This window comes from Heptranchias perlo, chromosome 32 (assembly GCF_035084215.1).
Source record: "Heptranchias perlo isolate sHepPer1 chromosome 32, sHepPer1.hap1, whole genome shotgun sequence".
NCBI classification, from domain to species: domain Eukaryota; kingdom Metazoa; phylum Chordata; class Chondrichthyes; order Hexanchiformes; family Hexanchidae; genus Heptranchias; species Heptranchias perlo.
The window spans coordinates 10,607,936-10,631,294 of record NC_090356.1 but is presented as its reverse complement, the minus strand read 5'-3'; the positions used below and the strand labels follow the sequence as shown (position 1 = coordinate 10,631,294).

At 43.5% G+C, this 23,359-nt stretch overlaps 1 protein-coding gene and 1 long non-coding RNA gene across 3 annotated transcripts; both read left to right on the top strand.

Annotated features, from left to right (window-relative positions):
• The first annotated feature begins 52 nt into the window (after positions 1-52).
• Positions 53-2,263, top strand: LOC137300999 (uncharacterized). The gene is made up of 2 exons (XR_010958210.1): positions 53-216; positions 1,879-2,263. It is a non-coding gene; the product is annotated as an uncharacterized lncRNA (long non-coding RNA).
• A 2,779-nt stretch (positions 2,264-5,042) lies between these two features.
• Positions 5,043-22,923, top strand: gpr157 (G protein-coupled receptor 157). Of its 2 annotated transcripts, XR_010958209.1 has the most exons (5): positions 5,043-5,695; positions 10,922-11,135; positions 18,670-18,864; positions 19,703-19,948; positions 21,919-21,994. XR_010958209.1 is itself a non-coding variant. In XM_067970333.1 (4 exons), the coding sequence occupies exons 1-4, from the start codon at positions 5,319-5,321 to the stop codon at positions 22,126-22,128; spliced, it is 996 nt and encodes a 331-aa protein (XP_067826434.1). In that variant the 5' UTR covers positions 5,047-5,318; the 3' UTR covers positions 22,129-22,923. The 2 variants fall into 2 exon arrangements, 1 of the variants encoding a protein (XP_067826434.1); XM_067970333.1 differs by lacking the exon at positions 19,703-19,948 and having other exon boundaries at positions 5,047-5,695; positions 21,919-22,923.
• Positions 22,924-23,359: the final 436 nt, after the last annotated feature.

The following is a 23,359-nucleotide window of genomic DNA, read 5'->3' as shown; positions in this document are numbered from 1 at the left end:
TGTTCTTACATTTCCACAGATAATTTATCGACATCTTTGTCCTTAGGGCTAGCCCACATGATCTTGAATGAGAAGATCGAAGTCTTTGCCAAGTTAAAGCAACCTGATAAAGCTAAGGAAGATGTGGAGGCAGAAGACCTGTGGGGAGCAGATTTTGGCGTCAGGCAGCAGGAGGCAATCTCTCAAACAGAGGTGTTGTCCACAGGTCTAACACAGGTAATAGGGACTTGTCAAGTAGAGTATGCGGGAAATGTCCCATTGACTCCCCACCACTTGCTTAATGGAGAGCTCGGGTTCAATCACTTTATAAAGTATCTTGCAATGTTTAGGGGGCGAGGGACCTATTTGCCACACGGTGACATCCTCTGATTGATATGATGCCCTCACTAGACTTTCTCCTCTTGTCTTCTTCCTTGCCGCTCCATGCTGTTGCCAAACAGACCTCCATGGAGTCAGCTGAAGTCCATCTTGAGGGGATTATCAGTGCATCATCCAATGCCACAGCGAATATGCCACTTCCAGAAGATGATCCTTTGCAGGATACTCTTCACTGCGGCTCCCATCCAAAGTTCCTCTTGTCCAAAAGGCCCTTTTGTCCACAATGCACAATCTGATGTTAAATGTAACTGAAACCAGCAAATTCAAACAGCACTCTCTTGCAGAGGATCTGTACTGGGGAATTTGCATATGCTCTTGATCTACTGGACCTCGCTCTGGGTTTCCCCTAGTTCCTGCTGTGACAGGGACCGAGCACATCAATCTGGTGCAGGTGAGTATCGTCAGTAAAGAGCAGGTCAGAATGCTGCACTCTACATGGATGTGATCAAATGTAATTTAAGGGAAGACACGTGTTGCGTTTTTGGAACCTTTTCACCTTGGATCAATGTTGTCCAATGCGTTTGCCACTGGACCCATGTGGCAAATTGGGAATCCCAGTGTGGTGAACTGCATTTCTCATCAGTAAATAAAAAATAAGTGATAGACACTGTCGTTGGGCATGAGATCTCAATACTCATATTTGCACGGCATATGCATGTGTACTTAAACTTTTTGTGCGCTTGTTGGCAAAATGGTAAGACAAAAAGCAGAGTGTGTGTGTTTTTTTGATCATGGGTGCTTTACTTCCATGGTTACTGAATCGTGGTTGATTTTTGTTAATATACATGCGTGAAGTACATTTAGCTGTATTGTGTGAGGGTACACAAGCCGTTCTTTACTAAAGTTAGTAGTGCATATGGCTAAAACGGTGTTGCTGTAGCCACACCTGTGGGTAGTCAGCGAATTCTTTTGGACAGCACTGCTCTAGATATATTTTTGGTCTTTGTGTTTCAGACCACTCTCTTACGTGGGCACCTCACCCACTACTTTCTCAAAAGTGTTTACATTTGCTGCAATTTCTAAATAGTTTGATGGGATGACTCGGGTAATGAGCAGCAAACTTTCCTGTAAATAACTTTAGCTACAGGTTCTATCCTGTACTTCCATAGGGTCCTCCATGTGTCTTTGAGAAGCAGCAAAATGACACAGCACCTTGTTTGGCTTCTAACAGCGAAACAAATATATTGAGCAGTGATAGAGCAAGCAGATAAATAACAGATGTCAGACGAAACTAACTCTTTGTATAAGGCAAATAAATGGTTTGCAATCTCTATACTAAATTATATATTATAATCTATTCCTGATAATTCATAATTGCTTTGCATTAAAAAAATTAATTATCTGGTTAATAGAATTAAATAACAAAAGAAAGTATGAATTTTAGTGCTAAAAAACAGAATTATCAGATTATTCGAATTTAGCAACTTTAGAATTAAGAGAAGACTGTATAATTAACTTTTATATATGTAGTCATTCTTTTTATATTCTTACAAACTACAGGAATATCTGGCTTGCTAACACGCTGAAAATTATAGACAAATCACACCAAAGTTTGTTGAAAATCTCTTCCGATACAAATGCTCCCGATCAACTCCAAGATTTTAAAAGAAGCAAGCTTATAAAAACAGTAATGGAGCCAGCCAGAATTTAACCTAACTATCTAATCATTTCCAAAAGCATATACATACCTGAAGGGATCACATGGTATTTATTGTGTTTCAGTTTGTGTGGCTTGGCTCCTCCTTCAAGCAAACTACTTGGCAACAACTGACAAGCTTGCAACATTGTACGGATTTAGGCTCGGACATGATATTTGTGAGTTGCAGCTGGTGTTTAACTCCCTGTGTACTGTGACTGAATTAAAGGAGTCACTTTCAAGCTAAAATGTAAACAAAAAATGCTTCATTTTTATTACAACATGTTAAAAAGAGTGCAAAGAAATGAGCAAATGGAATCACAATAAGCGCAGCATGGAAGTTATCGTAGCTATGAAACTTTTTCTGCGGAATGGCAAACCTTAATCTCAACATTTGATCATCAAAAATCTAGGTCATGCCTGTTTATGAAATATTCAGCTTTATTTCACCAAATAGCTGGTGGGCCCAGTGTAGTGATTAGCCGTGCAGAGCAGGGAGGTGCCAGGTTCAATCTCTGGTTCATTCTGAGTTTGTCAACCTCAGCCAAAATGGAGGCGCTGCAGTCAGCCTCAATGCCCCCAGGTTCGGGACGGGGAGAAAACAGCGAGCATTCCTGCCCCTGATTGCCATTTGGTGACTCCTGCTAGAAAGTGCAGGGGTGTGTATCTCAAGCGAAGGCAGGACTGCGGTCAACTGTGATGCCCCCCACAGTCCAGTAGCCTAACTGCTATGACTCACATTGAAGAATAGCCACTCGAGCAAGGAGTCAGAAAGCTGACAGAATCCTTGAAACTGTGACCAAGGGTGATTCAGAACCTGCAGGAGATGTGGGGAAGGAGGATAGGGAGAAAAAATAAAATTTATTTTTTAAGTATTGACAGTAGCTGTGCAATCCCTTTGGGGGTTAAATGGTCCTCTATCTGGAATTTTTTTCTAATGGTGAATAAAGGAGACTTTGAGGTGTGGGGTGCTTCCAAGCATGAAGGACGACCTGCTGAAGAGCTTTATACCTTTTGTCGTTATGTATCTCAGTTGTTTTTCATTCCCTTTCTCAGCTTTGCTTTTCTAAATTATTGTCTGTCCCTTATTCCCGTTAAATCTTCCAACATCGTTTGCCTTGCTCGGGCAAAAATACAGACCTAGTTCCAGACTTCTGCCAACAATTCTCTTGAAGTGGCCGCAAGACATATGAGAGAGAGGCCTTAGGTGATTTACCCTCCCTCTGATTTAGTCCCCTCCCTGTGAGGGAGCACCTGATATTCCCCCATAGCAGGAATCAGAAAACATGGTGAGAGAGGAATGGTTGAGGCAAACGTCACTCCATTCCTTGTCACTTCCTCCTTGACTCACTCTCCTATTCCCTTTGTTATTCCTTTTTTTTAAAATTGCTATAACCTTTTCTTCTTACTCATTTCTTCCTTTCATTTTTCTTTTTTTCCACACTAGGGTGCTCGTTTTCTTTTCTTTTCAAATGAAAAATAATTTGATTTGGCTGAGAATATCTTACAATGCGATGACCTCATCAGAAAAATACTAAAGTTTAACCTTGATGCAGGGCATGAAACCCCTCCCACCCCCCCAAAAAAAGTAACAAGGGCCATTGAATAAAGTAAATTATGTTGCATTGCGTGGAATTCCAGGAATGTTCACCACATCACATTCTGCCATTCTGTCCATTTTTCCGTGAAAACTGAGAATCAGTGGTATTGAATAAAATGGACTCCCACAATGGGTGGCTGATGAAGCCTCCGAAAGCTTGTGATTTCAAATAAAGCTGTTGGACTATAACCTGGTGTTGTAAGACTCCTTACATTTGTCCACCCCAGTCCATCACCGGCATCTCCACATCATCGATACTATTCAAGGTTACTGATTTTCCCTGTTGTTTTCTTCCGTCACGCAAGAAAATTGTAATCCAACATTTTGCAAAGTGGACACTTGCTTATGATGGGGGAGGGTGGTCTTGATATCCTCTTGTTCTGATGCTTACACTTTACCTGCTCCACCTGCACCTGTGAGACAGATCCAGGCTGGACGCGGCCCGTGGGAGTGGTCACTCTGGCCGCCTGCCTCTCTTCCGCAGCCTTGTCCGCGCCCGGGTGGCACTGGAGGAGCACACAGTGTCCGCCAGTACGCTTGAGGCCTTCCGTGACCAGTGGGCACTGCAGGGACTGGAGGGCATAGTGGACACTGGGAATATTATTATTTAAGTTTATAAGTTTCCTTTGTTTTATAGTTAGATTCGTTAATAGTTGTGCCCCCGTTAAAAGGGGGGCACTTCTGTTTGGTTTTTGATTGACGACACTGGGGCAACCCGGTGTCTCCTTACTGATTTTAATTTATGATGTGGAGATGCCGGTGATGGACTGGGGTTGACAATTGTAAACAATTTTACAACACCAAGTTATAGTCCAGTTATAGCTTGTGAATTTAAAATAAAATTGCTGGACTATAACTTGGTGTTGTACAATTGTTTACAATTGATTTAATTTAGAAAAGGCTACATTTGTAAGCAATGAAAAGAAGCTGGAGAACTTGTAACTGGGTTGGATTTTAACCAGTTTGGGACCTTGATGCGTTCCACAGTCTGCACTATAGCGGGCGCTGTCCCTTTAAGTGAGGGACTGGTGTGTGGAGGTATTTGATTGTGTGTGTGTTGTGTGTGTTCTTGGATCGGGATCCAGGGCTGTGCCAAGGAGCCAGCTGGGGCAGGGGAGCGGGATTCCCAAATGATGGCGTTGCTCTCACATGATGTTTACTGATTGTAAACAATTTTACAACACCAAGTTATAGTCCAGCAATTTTATTTTAAATTCACAAGCTTTTGAAACATTTGCCTGAGGAAGGAGAAAATCTCCGAAAGCTTGTGAATTTAAAATAAAATTGCTGGACTATAACTTGGTGTTGTAAAATTGTTTACAATTGTCAACCCCAGTCCATCACCGGCATCTCCACACGATGTTTACTGAGCAGGAGGAGGAGGGGGGGGGGGGGGGAGGACAAGTGAAAGTAAGACGGCTGGTTCTGGCTGCAGGGAGACGCTGCTTCCTGAAGCTGGAATAACACCCGGGGGGGGGACTTTAGCAAACAGCCACGTGACCAGAACTAGCAAGGAGGGGGGCTTTGAACCAGCTGATGTGGGACTTGCTGGGCTGTGATTTTCATGTCGGGTTTTTCCCCCTTTAGTGCATTTCACAGATTGCAACTGAACCTCTTGAAACAATGTCTTAAGCGAGAGTTTATTTGCAAACTGCTCCATGCAATTTGAGGAGAAAAGAGGGGTGAGTTCCTGCAGTTGCAAACATGCCGAATGTGCCCCAGACTGAAGTTTATATGTACGAGAAGATTATCATCTTCATCTCTTGCTGCTTCTCCTTCCTGGGCTCGGCGCTGATCATCGGCACTCACTTCTGGTGGCCGGACTTGCGAACCAAAGCCCGGCAGCTGCTGGTCTACCTCTCGGTCGCCGACTTGCTCTCGGCCCTTTCTTATTCCTATGGGGTTCTGCGGGATTTCCAGAGCTCCTCCTGGGACTGTGTGCTGCAAGGAGCCGTCTCCACCTTCGCCAACACCAGCTCCTTTTTCTGGACGGTGGCGATCGCCGTCTACCTGTACCTCATCATCGTCAGGTCGGAGCAGACTCTGGCCGACAGTCTGGTCGTCTGGTTTCATGCTGTTAGGTAAGTCTGGCTGGGTTCGCTCTTCCGATGGCTCTCCGCTTCTTTTCGGTGGTTTTTAATTTGTGAATATTTCGAAATGAGTTTTTTTTTGTTTGCGTTCTCTCAAATGGGTTGGGAGTTATACTGCACTCTGTGTGAGAGATATATAGGGGAGGGGGGGGTCTCAGTTCACTTATACTGCACTCTGTGTGAGAGATATAGGGGAGGGGGGTCTCAGTTCACTTATACTGCACTCTGTGTGAGAGATATATAGGGGAGGGGGGTCTCAGTTCACTTATACTGCACTCTGTGTGAGAGATATATAGGGGAGGGGAGGGGGTTCTCAGTTCACTTATACTGCACTCTGTGAGAGATATATAGGGGAGGGGGGTCTCAGTTCACTTATACTGCACTCTGTGTGAGAGATATAGGGGAGGGGGGTCTCAGTTCACTTATACTGCACTCTGTGTGAGAGATATAGGGGAGGGGGGTCTCAGTTCACTTATACTGCACTCTGTGTGAGAGATATATAGGGGAGGGGAGGGGGTTCTCAGTTCACTTATACTGCACTCTGTGAGAGATATATAGGGGAGGGGGGTCTCAGTTCACTTATACTGCACTCTGTGTGAGAGATATATAGGGGGGGGGTCTCAGTTCACTTATACTGCACTCTGTGTGAGAGATATATAGGGGAGGGGGGTCTCAGTTCACTTATACTGCACTCTGTGTGAGAGATATATAGGGGGGGGTCTCAGTTCACTTATACTGCACTCTGTGTGAGAGATATATAGGGGGGGGTCTCAGTTCACTTATACTGCACTCTGTGTGAGAGATATATAAGGGGGGGGGTCTCAGTTCACTTATACTGCACTCTGTGTGAGAGATATGGGGGGGGGTCTCAGTTCACTTATACTGCACTCTGTTTGAGAATTGGAGTTTCCAGCTCAGAGTAACACTGCTGTGAATTCAGACTGGTATAAAATGGGGGGCCACGTACCTCACCAAGTTATACTGCACTCTGTGAAAGGGTTCACATGTCACGGCTTTAGTGTGCTTGGTATTGACCTGAGTTATACTGCTATTTCACATCAACGGGAAAATGACGGTAAATCTGTACTGTAAACAAGTTGCATGAATGAAATCCTTTCTCCACCACCCTCCGCCCCCAGAAAAAAACTGTGAAATTACTAGTCTCACCGGAAGAGGATGGGCTGTTCTGTCCTTGAAGAAAGAAAATCTAGCAATTTTACTTTTAAATATAATATTTAGCACCTTTTGAAATGCTTGACTTGAGACTCAAAATTGGCCACCCATAATTGTCCTATTTCAGTAGAATAATCCCTCGTACTAATCTATTGTAAAAAGTGTTTTTGTAACACTCTATAATGTGTACATTTAGCACTGATTTTAAACTCCAGCTGCTACCCCACCCAGAAAATAAATTATGGACAATCTCAAAATTGTACATTGTTTTCGTTATTCTACTAATGAAGGGGCAACTCATTAACGTAGTTTACTCAATTGTTGGTGGAGTTGTACATGGTTTTGGTGCTGAGCCATACAGAGCAAGAAGGTCCCAAGTTGGATCTCTGCTTTGCAGCTAATCTCTATGTTGGAGGAGCTGCAGTTGGTTTCACTCATCCTGGCTTAGAGGAGGGGAAAAATACCATGGGGTTTATCTTCCCCACCGCTGTCCAGTAAAGCAGGCGCACACAAAATTGTGGGTGTTCGACGAGGACAGGGTGGGACTCAGTTATGATGCCTTCCATGGTTGAATAATCAGTGGTATCTGGCGTCCGTTTCGCCTGTTGAGAATGGCCACTTTGGCAAGGTACTGGGGACTGTAGTCACAGCAGGAGAGGGCGGCCTGGAATTGGAGGAAGAAATAATAACAGTTTTTTCTTAAACTAGAAGAGGTTAAAATTAATTTGAATCACTACAGACGACTCAGTTGTTTGGAGGAAGAAGTAGACAGCTGTTGGGTGAGTTTTATTTTTAAAAAAGCACATTTTAAAACCAACTTCCACCTGGCCTCGAGACCTTTTATTCTCGGAAGGTGCCAGTTCATGCTGGGGTACAGTTCCCAGTGCTGGCAGCCTTCTGCTATTTAGTCCTCTTCACTGGCAACCAGTACATCTATGGCACAAATTCTTTTATTGGCCTCCTTCCCTCAAGCCCTCCCTCCTTTCCCTTATCTGATCCAATAAAACCTCTGGAGGAGTCTGAAAAATTGAGGTGGGGGGTGGGGGTGGTTTTGTGTGCTGTTGAAGCTGCCTCAAACGTGCTTCTTTTGGTCTCGGTATTTCAAGTCATTGCTCCCAGTTCTGACCTCGTGCCTGCCCCTTTAACTGCTGCAGCCATTTAAATGGTGCAGCAAAGTTGGGTTTCCTCCACATGCACCCTCCCTCACCAAGGAAAGCTCTAACAGAGAGTAGAAATAATGCAGAGAGCCCAGCCTGACTCTGGAGCACCTGCCAACTGTTGGGGCAGGATCACGCCAGAAGGCGGAATTCCTGCCTTGATGCACCTCCAGCAGAAACTCCACAATGGAAAATCTTGCACCAAAAGTCTATTGACCTATTGGGAAACATCACAGCTGTGCCTAAATCTGACCATCCCCTCCTCATACCCGTACACAGGACCTGTTCAAACAGAGACCCTGGATGGCGAAGAAGAGCCCCAGCTGATTACTTTTTCTCGTTCCTGCAGCCTGGGACGCTGTGGACATTTGTAGTGCTGTCAAGTCTGCTCGCTTAGAACAGAACAGTGATTGATTCCAGTGACCACGCCAGAGACTTGAGCACAAAATTCTAGGCTGACTCTCCAGTGCAGTACTGAGGGAGTGCTGCACTGTTGGAGGTGCCATCTTTCGGATGCGATCTTAAACCAAGGCCCTGTCTGCCCTTTCAGGTCGATGTAAAAGATTCCATGCCACTATTTTCAAAGAGCGGGGGGGGGGGGGGAATTATCCACTGTGTCCTGGCCAATATTTATCCCTCAAACAACATCAGTAAAACAGATTATCTGATCATTACCACGTTGCTGTTTGTGGGATCTTGCTGTGCACAAATTGACTGCGTTTCTTACATTATAACATTGACTACAATTCAAAAGCACTTCGTAGGCTGTCAAGCGCTGAGGACGTGAAAGGCGCCATATAAATGCAAGTTCTTTTTTCCTTCTTTTGCTGTGTGACTCAGTGCCACACGAGTGTTTTTGTGTGTTTGCCCACTGAGCCACAACTTCCTCATTTCAATATCTGCTGATGTGAAAGGTTCGTTCTGTAGAAACGGACTGACTTATCATCTGCTGCCAAGTTTTTTTTTCTTGTCTGATGTCTGGACCATGTTCTCCCTTCAGTGACACATCACCAACTCAGAGGGATGGGATTCTTTCATTTTGAGACCACAAAAGTAGAATTTGTTTGTGGCCCATCAATCATTTTTTAAGCTTTTCAAAATTTAAGTGCAGTCCAAGCAAGCAAACTCTGATGTGTCTTGACTCCAAGTGCACTTGCCTCTCACCATGATACAAAGAGTGCTCTGATGTACAGTTGGTTTTAAAAGTCAGAGTGTGGGAATTCTTGAGCACTGCAGGTCCAAGTGAATTATGGTGGGGGCTAAACCCCATATTCTCTGCCGTTCTGTTAAATTTACTGAATGAAAAGAAATGAAGACTTGCATTAATATAGCACTTCTCACCACCTCGGGGCGTCCCAAAGCGCTTTACAGCCAATGAAGTAGCTTTGAAGTGTTGTCACTGTTGTAATGTAGGAAACGCAGCAGCCAATTTGTGGACCGCAAGGTCCCACAAACAGCAATGAAATAAATGACCAGATCATCTGTTTTCGGCGTTGCTTGAGAGATAAATGTTGGCCAGGACACGGGGAGGACTCCCCTGCTGTCCTACGAATAATGCCATGGGATCTTTTGCGTTCACCCGAAAGGGCAGACAGGGCCTCAGTTTAACATCTCATCCGAGAGACGGCACTTCCAACGGTGCAGCACTCCCTCGGTACTGCAGTGAAGTGCCAGCCTAGAACATGTGCTCAAGTCTTTTGAGTAGGGCTTGAACCCACAAACTTCCGACTCCGGGGCGAGAGTGCTACCCACTGAACCAAGGCTGGCACCTCAAATTGTGGTAAAACATTCTCATTTGATTTTATATGGGTCTGTGCTGTAAGTATAGAGGGCACTTTAAAGGTTGACAATTGTAAACAATTTTACAACACCAAGTTATAGTCCAGCAATTTTATTTTAAATTCACAAGCTTTCGGAGGCTTCCTCCTTCCTCAGGTGAATGCTGTGGAATGTTTTCCACAACATTCACCTGAGGAAGGAGGAAGCCTCCAAAAGCTTGTGAATTTAAAATAAAATTGCTGGACTATAACTTGGTGTTGTAAAATTGTTTACAATTGTCAACCCCAGTCCATCACCGGCATCTCCACATCCTACTTTAAAGGTGAGTTTACAAACCCAACTTTGGTGTCACCGTGAAGTGGTTTGCAACGCTAAAATAGGTGTATCAACATGGAGCAATCTGACTGCTCCATAGCCCTGGGAACCTGAAAATTAAACATCCAGCAGCCTGGGTTTCAAACCCAAACTGCTCACCCCTTACCGCACTATGAATGTGGTCCCCAAACTCAATAGCAACTTAGTCTCTGTTTGCTTTGTAAATGCACTCCAATGTTTCCTCTATTTTGAGATAAGTGGCTTATACGTTTACTGCAGAAGTTAACCCTACCTGTCACCTTCAGCAATTTACCAAGCCTAAATATGCTTAATGATGGAGTGCTGTTTGACAAGTCGGAGGCAAAGTCATCTCTTGCTACCTGACTTGGGGCAGTTCAAAGTCATGAAAGGAATACTCGGTGAAGAACTTAACCCTATAACTGCAAGTACTTTGGTAAAAGTTGGCTCGGCTTAGAGCTACCTTGTTTTTCTGGATCTTTGCGGTAATCTTCCTGTGCTTATATTTGCAGTGTTACGGCTCTTTTATATTGATGCAGGGGTGCCAGGTAGATTGAGACTTGCCCTTTTAAACAACATACAAGATTTACAATGTTGTGCCTATCTGATGCAATGCCGTTCTCCCCCACCCCTCTTTTTCTCCAACCATGAACTATTGGAAAGGGCATTGTGACCCCATCCCTAAAGATGGGCCAGTCAGTTGATGCAAGGGTTGCTGACACTGTATGTTCAGACATCACTGATGGGTATCAATTTCATTGGTTTTTTTTTGCAGTTGGTTTGTGCCTCTCGTGATCACCGTGGCAGCAGTTAGCCTGGAGAAAATAGGTTACGATGCATCTGATGTGTCGGTGGGCTGGTGCTGGGTCAGCATCCAGGCAGAAGATCATGTCTTGTGGATGCTGCTAACAGGCAAAATCTGGGAATTCATAGCCTACATCACCCTGCCAATTCTTTACATCCTCATTAAGAAGCACATCAACAGAGCGGTAAGAAAGAACAATTTTGTGATTCTGTTGTGCTCTGATAAAGGCAGATCTGACTTTTAAAGGTCAGGGTTCCTAAAGACTGTGAATTTCTTTTTTCTCATTTTCGTTTAAAAAAAAATGCTGACAAGGCTCTGTGGCCTGCCCTGTACTCCATTTCTTGCTGTGTCCATCTAGCTGATGGCTCTTATCCCATCTGCTGGTGACCACCTCACTTTTTGAGAGGGAGGATGAGCATCCTAGCTGGATTAGCAGGGGCTAAAGCCAACTATCGAAGATGAGAAATGTCAACAGTCATCAGATTACCTCTCGGTCTCTTATACTCGAGGGATTACAAACCAAGTTTGTGCAACCTGTCCCCATAATTTAACCATCTAGCTTATCCTTCCATAGAAATCCGCAGCCGTCTTCCCTCCGCCACATGTCTCAAAGACTTCGTTTAACTGAAGCAATTGGCTAGTACTTTATGCAGTGATGCTGACACGGTTGTACCAGTCAAAAATGGAAATGCTGACTCAATTGATGTATTCAAAAAGAAACCTAGATTGCTGATTTGGCAGGGAATACCAAGATACTGGCTTGGTATCGAGAAGAACCAATGGGGCACGGAAAATGGATTGAATGGTCTTCTCAAACATACCTGTCCATGTTCTCATGTTTTAGATATACAAGTTGCTTGAAGTGCATCTGTTTTTTTTAAAAAAAAACTTCCACAAGACATTTATTCAATGTAGTAATCCAGTATGACAAACATATATGTTTATCCATTAATGTATCCACTGGCCCAGTGGGCTTGTCGTACTCCGACACTGATAAATGTCATGATCTCAAGTGGACCAGTGTTTATGATGAGTCTTGTTGTAGATGCCATGTCCTTTATTCCAGTCGTGTACTTACCAAAAAAAAGCGACAATGTTAACAACTTGCATTTGTATAGTGCCTTTAACATGGTTAAACGTACCAGGGTACTTCATAGAGGGATGGATTGGACACCAAGCAGGAATTGGGAGGTTAGTGGAGATGACCAAAAAAAGCAGCCAAGGTATGTGAAACTATATCTTCCTGGAATACACCAGCAATCAAGATAAAACACAGTGCAGTAAGTAAAATATTGCAGACACTGGGAATCTGAAACGAAAACAGAAAACTGGGAGCACTCAGCAGGTCAGGCAGCATCGGGGACAAGGGTTGACATTTTGGGAATAGACACTTCCTCTGAATTGGAAGATATCACAGGTGTACATCGTTTATAAAGGAACAGAAGGAGGGGGAGAAAGCATAACAACCACATTCACAGTGAAAGAATGACCTGCAAAAGTGCTTGGGTGGGGAACGGGAGTTGGTTAAATGAGAGAAGTCATATTCGCATAAGTCAAAAGGAGGCATAAGGAGAGAAATCAAAGCAAAATTTAAAAAATGGAGAGTGCCGAGTAGCTAAAAGGGAATAGGCAGGTGAAAAGGGATGCATGGGAAAAACTGGCAAAGTGGAGCAGGCTCCAGTAGCCCAAGAGCCTGGTTGAAGAATAAAACCAAGGGTGCAGACCACCCTGCCAGCAGTGCTCCATCAGGGGTCCTCACCCCATGGACCAAACTACTCCTTCCTCCCATCCCCGGAAATGCCATTACCCACATCCCACATTGCCAGCACCTACTGCCAAAGAGAAAATGGTTACTTCAATATAATGTATCAAACAACAAATTTGGGTTATTTTCACATAAAACTTAATGCCACTGTGACAAAAAATATTTTAAGATTTATCAGATTCTTTCTTGCTGATCATGACACGTGCAGGGTTAAGACTGGTGATTGCTATTCAATTATGCACTAACTGTTTCAGATGCGTTAAGTGTTTCTTGACGCCTCTACAAGGGTGTAATTCTGCTCAATTTGGTGAATTTGACACTTCGGTTGTGTACAGGCGGACAGGCTGTAAGCAGCAGATATACTTGTACGGTGGCATGGGCTATCTGTTCAATCCCTGGCTCTCAATATTTAACTAGATATTGGGCAGGTAAAGGCACACTCCAGTTCCTAGGGGACTCAAGGTCCCCATATGAGAGTGACTGGTGAAGTTGAACCAAAAGAGAATAATCTCTGGGATAAAAACCCCAAAATTAATAACCAGTTTTGTAAATCTTGGGTAGATGGAATTTTCTAGGCCTGTAAAAAAAGGGGAAAGATGTTTTTGTTTTCATTATAGCGATCGTGTCCATTATTTCCTTTTACTGAGCAGCAAATATGGCTGATCAGGCTGAACTAAAACTTTTCGGTCCAATTGCAGGGAAATGGTCCCTTTAACAAATCTATTCCTATAAGTAGTGTTACCTTAATACTTTTAATTGAGTTGTGTCACATGTAACTGAACAAATGCATTTGTACCCCTTCTAACTGCCAGTTATTTACAATCTATCTTAATCCTAAAGTTCAGACAGAATTACGCAAATTCCAATTTAGATTTTCTTTTAAAAATGAATGATGATTAAAGCAAAGCAGATGTAAAACTTTTTATACTTTACCCAGAATGAGTTAATCGTCTTCATTAAAAACGTTTCTTTTTTAAATTGCTGCGATGGCAAGCTGCTAATCTTTTTCTTGTGGCATGGTGAACAATACCATGTTTATGTTCAAAGACCAAGCCAGTAGAGGGGGTGAACCCATCTCACATGTCTGTAGAACTGTCTACAAATAGACTTTGTACAGTATGTGTTTGAATCAAACCCATCATCCAACGGCAGTATTGGCGTTTCCCCCTCCAGACCAGTACGATGGAATTGGAGCAGTGGTTTTTGTGACTGAGGCCCTTCAGTCCCTTTTTTTTTGGCTTAGTCTGTCCCTGACTCACCAGGACATCATGTTCCTGGCTTTTTTTTTTAATTGAGGTCAAGGTGAGTTACTTTGTTGGAGGCGGTACTTGCCTGTGCTCTTCAACCTTTGGATTATTTCAGATATGTTTACGCAGATTGAACTACTTGAACCGTGGAGCTCAAACAATCCCCGCTGATGGTCTGAGTGATATTCCCTCCCGAGATGAAGCGCAAAGTGGACAGTAGGGAGTTCCTGCTTGTGTCAGAAGACCTGTTTGTCCTCTCCATGGTGCAGCAACATTCTCACTGGGGCTTTCTTTCCACACTGACTGGGAATATTTAAAGCATTTTCTGTTTCTGCTTCTGGTTTCACCACCTGCCATCTGTGGCTGAGCAGATGTGTGATCTGTACCTTAGTATGTGCCAGTGTTGCTTTGAAACCAGCCATTGGAAAAACGCTAAAGTGGCCAGGGAATGGCTTTCTCCCTCTCTACCAGCCCGCTCCACCTAGTGGCAATGCCTGGCCTATTCTTGGTTCCTTTCCCCAATGGTATATCTGATTGTTGGATTGTCTCCTTGAAAGCTTACAGGCACATAACTATACCTTAACACTCAATGGCACAGCACATTCGAGAGTTAATGTGCTACCTAGATTTTGTTCACGTTCTATCTAACTGTAATGTGTTAAAAATCTTATCTGCACTGCTTCTGTCTGCGAAACCTTACTTCCTGTTGCCATATTTTTGTCACACTTTTGTGACAACTTTTCCCATGCTATTAAGCAGTCTTTATATCTCTCTTTCTGTCCTCCACGAATTCACTTCCCAGTTGTCTGAATAATACATTATTGAAAAGCAAACAATCAACTCAGGATTTAAGGTGACCTCAGATCACAAGTTCACTTTTCCATTACCAGACTTTGGTGCTGAGAAATGCAGAGCTATACATATAAATGATATTGTACTGTTAATACAACTGTACAAAAATAATATTCAAAATGGTTCATTTCAATACATAAGAACGTAAGAAGCAGGAGCAGGAGTAGGCCATACAGCCCCTCGAGCCTGCTCCGCCATTCCGTAAAATCATAGCTGATCTTTGGCCTCAACTCCTTTCCTGCCCGATCCCCATATCCCTTTATCCCCAAAAATCTATCGATCTCAGCCTTGAATATAGTCAACGACTCAGCATCCACAGCCCTCTGGGGTAGAGAATTCCAAAGAATTGCAACCCTCTGGGTGAAGAAATTCCTCCTCATCTCAGTCTTAAATAGCCCACCTCATATCCTGAGACTATGCCCCCTTGTTATAGACTCTCCAACCAGGGGAAACAACATCTACCCTGTCAAGCCCCCTCAGAATCTCATGTTCCAATGTGATCACTCCTCATTCTTCTAAACTCCAGAGAGTATAGGCCTGTTCCACTCCATCTCTCTTCATAGGACAGCCCTCTCATCTCAGGAATCAATCCAGTGAACCTTCGTTGCACCGCCACCCAAGGCAAGTATAATCCTTCCTTAGATAAGGAGACCAAAACTGTACATAGTGCTCCAGGTGTGGTCTCACCAAAGCCTTGTACAATTGCAGGAAGAATTCCTTACTCTTGTACTCCAACCCCATTGCAATAAAGGCCAACATGCCATTTGCCTTCCTTTGCTTGCTGTACCTGCATGCTAACTTTGTGTTTCTTGCAGGAGGACACTCAGATCTTTCTCCCACTTATTACAGCCGTGTTCACCCCGTGGCCATCTTATTGGGTGCACCAGCCCTAGACTGTTGTGACACATGGGTTTTGTAGTCTATATGGATACACGCACACTTACCCAAGCAGGTTGTGGCCTTAAATGTTATAAAACTAGTTTTAACTATCTGGTTGGATGTTGGGAGGTTTTGTGTGGAGAGGAATGTATTTTTCCTCTCTTGAAGGCAGTGACTTGCCCTGGGATATTGTTTCTTCATTGTTGGCCACCCTCCAGTAACCCGCCCAAGTAACCATTCCCCACAAGTACACTTAGGCAGTACGTGTTGTTAGGGTATTCAACTGCAGGGTGTCGCCCAGCTGAGGCTAATCCTTATGCCCACACATGCACACATTGGGTAATCAGTGTCTGGTGATTGAGGATAGGAACCCTATATCTCCGGGGATAGGTTTAGATTCCAGAATATTCCAAGCCTCAAAACTGCTAATTATGTAGCTTATAGACTTGAAGATCATTTGTGCTGTAGCACAATCCTTTCCTTGTTAAATAATTACAAAGCCATGCAACTACTGATGGAGTGTCCTTCTGATGTGTTTATGAATGGGACACGTTGTCTGGTGGAGCTTGATGGTGACTTCTTGAGTAACTGAGTAGCATGGTCTAATTAGAATCCAAGAAATACAACCAGAAATTCAGGAGGTATTTTTACTCTGTATTCATCATTTATTTCTTGGGTGGATAGGATAAATATAGAGCACGTATTGAACATTTTGAGATAATTGCAGCTGAATTATGTTACAATGGAGTTCCATTGGTTTGATTGAGTAATCTATGTTCTTACCCATTGTTTGTTTAAGACATTTGCTTAACTGAAGGGATAATGTATATCTGGCAACCCACAGCCTCTGGACTTCTGTCGTCTCTTTTTATCTAATTGAAAGCCATAAGTAGGAACTGACCATGTGGGGGGTCAAAACTTGTCAGTCAGGGATTCAAGCCTACAGCAACCAAAAAGCATGGCCGCCACAAACCTAACTCCCGTCCATCTGCTTTAAGCGCTCTGCCCTAATCATCGCTAACGTCGTTTCTGGTGGGGAGGGAGGGGTTTGCTGCTGCCTTGGCTCCTCCTGTATCTTTATAGGAAACAAACTATTCTTGAATTAAAATGAGAGTGCAGGATGTTAAAAATCCCCATGCCCCCTTTCCACAGACCTCCTGAGAATGCAGGAAGTAGCTGGGTTTGCATCGGTAATGCTCTTTGGCCATCATAGATCACAGATGTCCAAACTTTTACGTGCCACATGGGTGTGTTACCACATAGGGCCACAGATGAGGACTGATGTTCCGAGTTTACCAGCGACGCATGCCGTTAAATTAGTGTGCTGCCTTTGTGTATTTTTTTTCTGCAGTCTATTAAGATTAAAGGGCAGAAAATCAGGGCGGGTGGTGGGATACAGCTGTGATTTTTTTTTTCCCCCAATGTGCACAGTCGGTAAGGCTACAACCAGTAGCACAACCTTGGGAAACCAGCCCTTTCAAGTTCAAATCCATTATCTCAAGTTGCTGATTGTTCGCAGGTCTTGGTGATCTGGTTTAGGGTTTATCTACCAATGAGGTAACGACGTTTAAAGTAGCGCTTTCCAAACCTCCCAGACCCACCAAATTCAAGTAGGGCAAACCAGCAAATAAGTAATAATCGTGCACACGGGGCTGAGTTGTCTGCTTCAAAGGCCAGATCGCTGTGACCCAGGGCCACATGTGACCCTAGAGCTGCCGGTTACTTTCAAATAGATAATAGGTTTTCCTTCCTGTCGGTGAAATCGTTCCATTACATGAAGAGGATGTGAGTTTCTGCAGCAGGAGAGAGAAACTGGGAATTACAAGCATGGCTATTGGGAATCTTTCCTGAATTCCATTTATTAGGCTGGTAATGTAATGATCCCATGCTGGACTGGAGCCTGATGAGTAGGAATGTGACGGCACCTCAGATATTTGTGGGAATGTGTTCCAGTTTATTTCCCTTGTGTGTTTGTTTTTATCTCATTCCCCTCCCACAAATGGCATGAAATATACATTGCTACCTTTACCACTCCAGGATCACTGCGCACTTTTGGGTTGAAACCATGTGGGGTGTTAATGCATTTGTGTTGGATTCACGTGCTGACTATTTTAATAAAAGCGTTAACCATCTTAAAATAAACCAGTTAGCACTTCTGTTAAAGTAACGCACAAAAGATATTTCATGCAAAGTTGCTAGTTACTGATAACCCACCGCCTGCTTTCAGCTCCTCGGTGGTTTTACTGATTGACCATTTTAATTTTGCAAAATAACTGATTGTGGTTCATAGCCTGGCAACTGAGTTTTGCAATGTTAGACTGTAACATATTGGTATGGTAATAGTGCTTTCGTTTAATTGTAAATGGGTTATTTGAGAAGCAGTCCCATGTTTCGTGAAGAATAAAATATAAACTGATCGGTTAGCAGAAGGAATAACAGTCGGTTTAAAGAATCTTGCAGCACAGAAGGGGGCAGTTCGGCCCATTGTGCCTGTGCTGGCTCTTTGAAAGAGCTATCCAGTTAGTCCTGCTCCCAACGCTCTTTCTCCATAGCCCTGCAAATTACTTAAACCTGATATGAGGTATGAATGACCATAAAGATGTTGTTAGCTGCAATAAAACTAACTTTTTGATTTTGATCCAGTTAACCAATATATCTTGAATTAATTGCAATGTAAACTAGTTTAAATGTAATTTTAATGTGGTTATCTGTGCATCCCCACTTGGAATGTACCCTGTTCTGATTAAATACTGCATGTTTGCCATCTTATCTGATTACGCATTCCTAGTGAGTACTATTGATTTTATGTATTTTTTTTTTAAATGAAGGCTAAAAGGTGGGAATACGGGATTTTGAGGTGTTGCCGCAGCTCTTGAATCTGTGACCAAGCGTCATGTGATCACAACGCAGCAATGTCCACTCTCGAGTGCATTGTCCTTCAGAGGAACTAAACGTGCGTTTCTTTTCTTGCCCAGCATGAAGCATTATCAGAGTATCGCCCTATCCTCGCCAGTAGTTCCAGCCATCACACAAGGTCTTCAATTGCAGACCGCAAGCTTACCATTATACCCATCATCTTTATCCTCCTTCGAATCTGGAGTACTGTGAGGTTCATTCTGACGCTCTGCAATTCACCTGCTGTGCAAAATGGATTGCTCGTAATGCTACATGTAAGTACAGTAATCTGCTCACTCTCAGTTGTTCTGATACAGCAATACGCAATTGTGGCTGTGTATTAGCTTGACAACCGTCTCTGATTCAGGAGGTTGTCTGTTCAAGCCCCACTCCAGGACTTGAGCACGTTAGTCTAGGGTGACACTTGAGTGCATTACTGAGAGAGTGCTGCATTGTCAGAGGTGCCATTCGAAACTGCTAGTTCAGGTAATGTGAAAAATCCCACGACACTTTTGAAAGAAGTTCTCCTGCTGTTTTGACTGACATTCATTCCTTAGCCACGCCATCAAAAATGAACAAACTGGTTGTTCAGTTCATCGCTGTTTATCGAATGATGATGTACAAATGTAGTAATCTGTTGCCCTTTGGGACATTTGAAAGATGTAGTAAAGCTGTGTATTAGTGCAAGCTCTCATCTTTTATGTAGCTGGCTGCTGTACCTTCCTCAGGACTTAAGGGCCAGAAAGGGCAAATCCAATTCACGAGCCTACATCGCTGGAGCTGCTTAGCCTGCTGTTGGCCAAAACGCATGGTTGCTCCATCAAGCCCAATTCTATTGTGCTGCTTGGGGCAGTTTTGTGTCCAGCGGTGACCATGGAAACTACCATTTTGTGGTGATTGACACAGCGGCACCACCTTCTCTTGCATCACTGGTTTGCTTTTAGTGGTGGCATCACAGTGAAAATGGCAAAACAGCAAAGTAATTGGGATCCAAGTGTTAAAAATATTGAAGAAACCACTGGTAAAAACTACCGTCCTCTAACATCTGTAGCTCTAAAGTCTGGTCTCTGTAAAAGTTGTTGTAACCCGACTTCTCTCCTTCCGCTGTCCTAGATTCAATTGGGTACATCGAGTAACCAGCAATTATGACAGAGTGGACTTGAAGTTCAGCCTATTCCTGTGAAATTATGCATCGTTGGTATTTGAAAGGCTCAGGTTGAATTCAAAGACTATGTTGTGATGTATCAAGGCCACCGGGTCTTAAAGCCTTTGATCAATTTATGGTCCAATTCTCCTATTCACTGTTTTTTAATCTAAAAATGATCTCCGAAATAGGATGAGCTGGCTGGGATGCCAAAGGTGAAGTAGACTTATCCTTACCAGATTTCTATCCTCGGAGGTCAGTATTAGTAAATGCCATTTTGCCTCTGCGCTATATATACACTTATCCCTAGTGATGGTAATCCCCTCGTGTCTGAGGCATGGGCTTTCTATAACGCTGGACGAATGGTAAGTGGCTTGGAGGAGCATGGCGGCTGAGAGGATGTGTTCCTTGGCCGAGAAAGGACTGATCCATAGGAACTGGAGCACAGCAGTAGGCCATTTTGCCCATTGTGCCTGTGCTGGTATAAAATATACCATTTTTAAAATTGGGGGAGGGGGCGGGAAACGTAGGTTTTATCTGAACACACTGGGAACTTAACGAGGTAAACTGATCAGAAGCTAAGAATTCATTGAGTGTAAAATATCACTTGGGTGAAGGTAGAGTTGCCAATCCACCAGGATTGTCTGGGTCTCCAGGAATAGAAAGTTAATCTCTTTGACAAGTCCGAGAGCAACCCGGGTGGAAAAAACCCGTGGGTATTTTAAATTTTTTTTCATTTACTTTAAACACTTTTATTAATATTGGAGATATGGGGAAAGCTGTTGGAGCAGTTGCAGGTGGGAGGTCATGTGTTGAAGCCTCCAGGAATACATGCAATCAATGGCAACTATAGATGGAGCGCAAAATAAGAAATCAATGAGCTCCGTTATGGGAGTGTTGTCCTCCCCGCCGCTCCGCCCAGATAGGAATCAACTCCACTGTGTCTAACAATAGCGAGTGGGTTCAAGTCCCACTCCAGAGTCTTGAGCACATAATCTATGCTAACACTTCAATGGAGTGCTGAGGGAGTGCTGCACTGTCGGTGGTGCTGCCTTTTGGATGAGACCTTACAACAGCAACTTGCATTTATATAGCGCCTTTAACGTAGTGAAACGTCCCAAGGCGCTTCACAGGAGCGCTATCAAACAAAATTTGACACCAAGCCACATAAGGAGATATTAGGACAGGTGACTAAAAGCTTGGTCAAAGAGGTAGGTTTAAAGGAACGTCTTAAAGGAAGTTGGAGAGGTTTAGGGAGAGAATTCCAGAGCTTAGGGCCTAAGCAGCTGAAAGCACAGCTGGCAATGTTGGAGCAATTAAAATTGGGGATGCGCAAGAAGCCAGAATTGGAGGAGTGCAGAGATCTCGGAGGGTTGTAGGGCTGGAGGAGGTTACAGAGATAGGATGGAAAGAGGCCAGAGAGGGATTTGAAAACAAGGATGCGAATTTTAAAATCGAGGCATTGCCGGACCGGGTGCCAATCTAGGTCAGGGGTGATGGGTAAACGGGACTTGGTGTGAGTTAGGATACGGACAGCAGAGTTTTGGATGAAACTGAGACCCCATCAGCCCTGTCAGATACATGTAAAAGATCCCACGGCACTGTGTTGAAGAGCAGGGTAGTTTTGCCCCGGTGTCCTGGCCAATATTTATCCCTCAACCAACACCACTAAAACACATTATCTGGTCATTATCACATTGCTGTTTGTGGGAGCTTGCTGAGTGCAAATTGGCTGCTGCGTTTCCTACATTACAACAGTGACAACACTTCAAAACTGAAGTACTACATTGGCTGTAAAGCACTTTGGGGCATCCTGAGGTCGTGAGAGGTGCTATATAAATGAGTTTTTAAAAAAACTTTCGGGAGCTCTCAATTATCTGTTGAGGTGCAGTTGTCCTCCACTGAGGTTCCACAGTAACTTGACTATAGTCACAGGTGTCTGCTGTAATGGCCACAACATGACTGCTACTATGTTGAAAGCCTTCCAATTTGACCCTGTCTCTTTCGCTCTTTGTAAGAGCTGCTATCCTTTTAACAGGAGGTACGATCTAATCAGGAATGAGTAGAAAGGCTTCATTGTACAGAATCAGCTGTGTAAAAGAAGTTGGTTTTGCAGCTTCTTTTTGTTTCTGTCCAGCATGCTAATTGTTTTTTTTTTCCTCCTCCTCTAATAAATGCCCTGCAGGGAGTAGGAAACACCTTTCAAGGAGCAGCTAATTGCATTATGTTCGTCCTTTGCACTCAAGTTGTTCGTTCCCGACTCGTTTCCTGTCTGTGCAGCTGCTTTAAGTACGAGATTGATCCTACGCCCCGCAAGGCCAGGGTAAACAATCCCGAGGAAGTGGGACCTCTGCGGAATGCAGAGCTGACTCTGCCGTACGTAACTGAAGAGTGAGCGGGTTCCAAAAGACACGAGTGACCCTAAACTGGCATTAACCGGTTTTAAGCAATATGAAGACACTGGGGCACACCACGTGCTGCATCTTTTTGTTGTAAGAAAGCATTTGCTCACTTGTATGGTGCTGACAGTCAAGATCTGTGGTCTTCGAGTCACTTGATTGAGTGTTTGGTACAGAATGCTCTGGACTTGCCTACATAAGGAGCTGAGGCTAGCAATTTCACAATCGCTGCACAACCCAAGATGGGCAGACTTCTGAATTACATGTTTGTTTTCAAAACCACAGTGCCTGTTACCTTTTTTTCTATGAATCGTGTTGTGCTTAACGGCAAATATTAAATTCTGTTAAGGCAAACGTTGCTGTAATACTTGAATGTTGTTAAATACCAGAGAGTGAATTAAAAATGCTGCTTCTGACTTCATGTAAAATTTCTCTCTGCCTCCCTGTCTGGCATTTAGAATTATCTTTGAGGTACAGATCCTGTTGGTAAATATTGATGTTAGTTATTTTAGTCAAGGAGCTTGGGGGTGAGGGGAACAAGGTTGCATAGTTTGACTGTAATTCACAGCTCAACTCGAGCTATTTGGAAGTCACTTTGTTGTATCTCTAATCCTTTTGGTTTTATTTTCAGTCTTCCTCCTTCTCAAAGGCTGTGACTAGAATTTTGGACCCACCAGCAATAATTTTTACAAGGTAGAGGGTTCTCCAATCTATCCCCCCTCCCTCCCCCGCACCAGTTTGTCACTAATTCTAAGGGGTCCTCATTGAAGCCGCACTGAACTCTAGTTAAACACCCACCTACTTAATAATTTTACAAAAGAGGTTTGAATTACTTAATTATCTGCAAAAAGTCTATACTCTGAGAAATTGATATCCAGTTCATGGCGTACATCCTATGCCTATTGAATAGATGGCTACAGATAGTAATGTCTAGGAGCTGAAATTCTCCTGTCCATAATTTCACCAAAGTCATTGTAAGTCTAAAATGTCTTGTCCTTGTGACCTTTTTTGCTGAAATTATCACCAAAAAGAATTCCATTGCCTCTAATGACGTTGATTTTTTTTTTCTTTCTCATTCTTCTTATTTTGATCTTAATTTGCGTTCGAGACAGATGGTGAACTTTGCCTCGGGTTTGCTTGTTATTGCATTGAGCTACGAACAAGTTATCGTGTACTCTTTGGCAGATGAGGGACCTTCATGATTATGACGAGATCTTTATGGAAACC

Bases quoted from the DNA above. Each gene is read 5' to 3' on its own strand.
- gpr157 (XM_067970333.1), top strand. From the start codon at position 5,319: ATGCCGAATGTGCCCCAGACTGAAGTTTATATGTACGAGAAGATTATC. The intron at 5,696-10,921 runs GTAAGTCTGGCT...TTTTTTTTGCAG, and splicing joins GTCTGGTTTCATGCTGTTAG to TTGGTTTGTGCCTCTCGTGA. The intron at 11,136-18,669 runs GTAAGAAAGAAC...TTTCTTGCCCAG, and splicing joins AGAAGCACATCAACAGAGCG to CATGAAGCATTATCAGAGTA.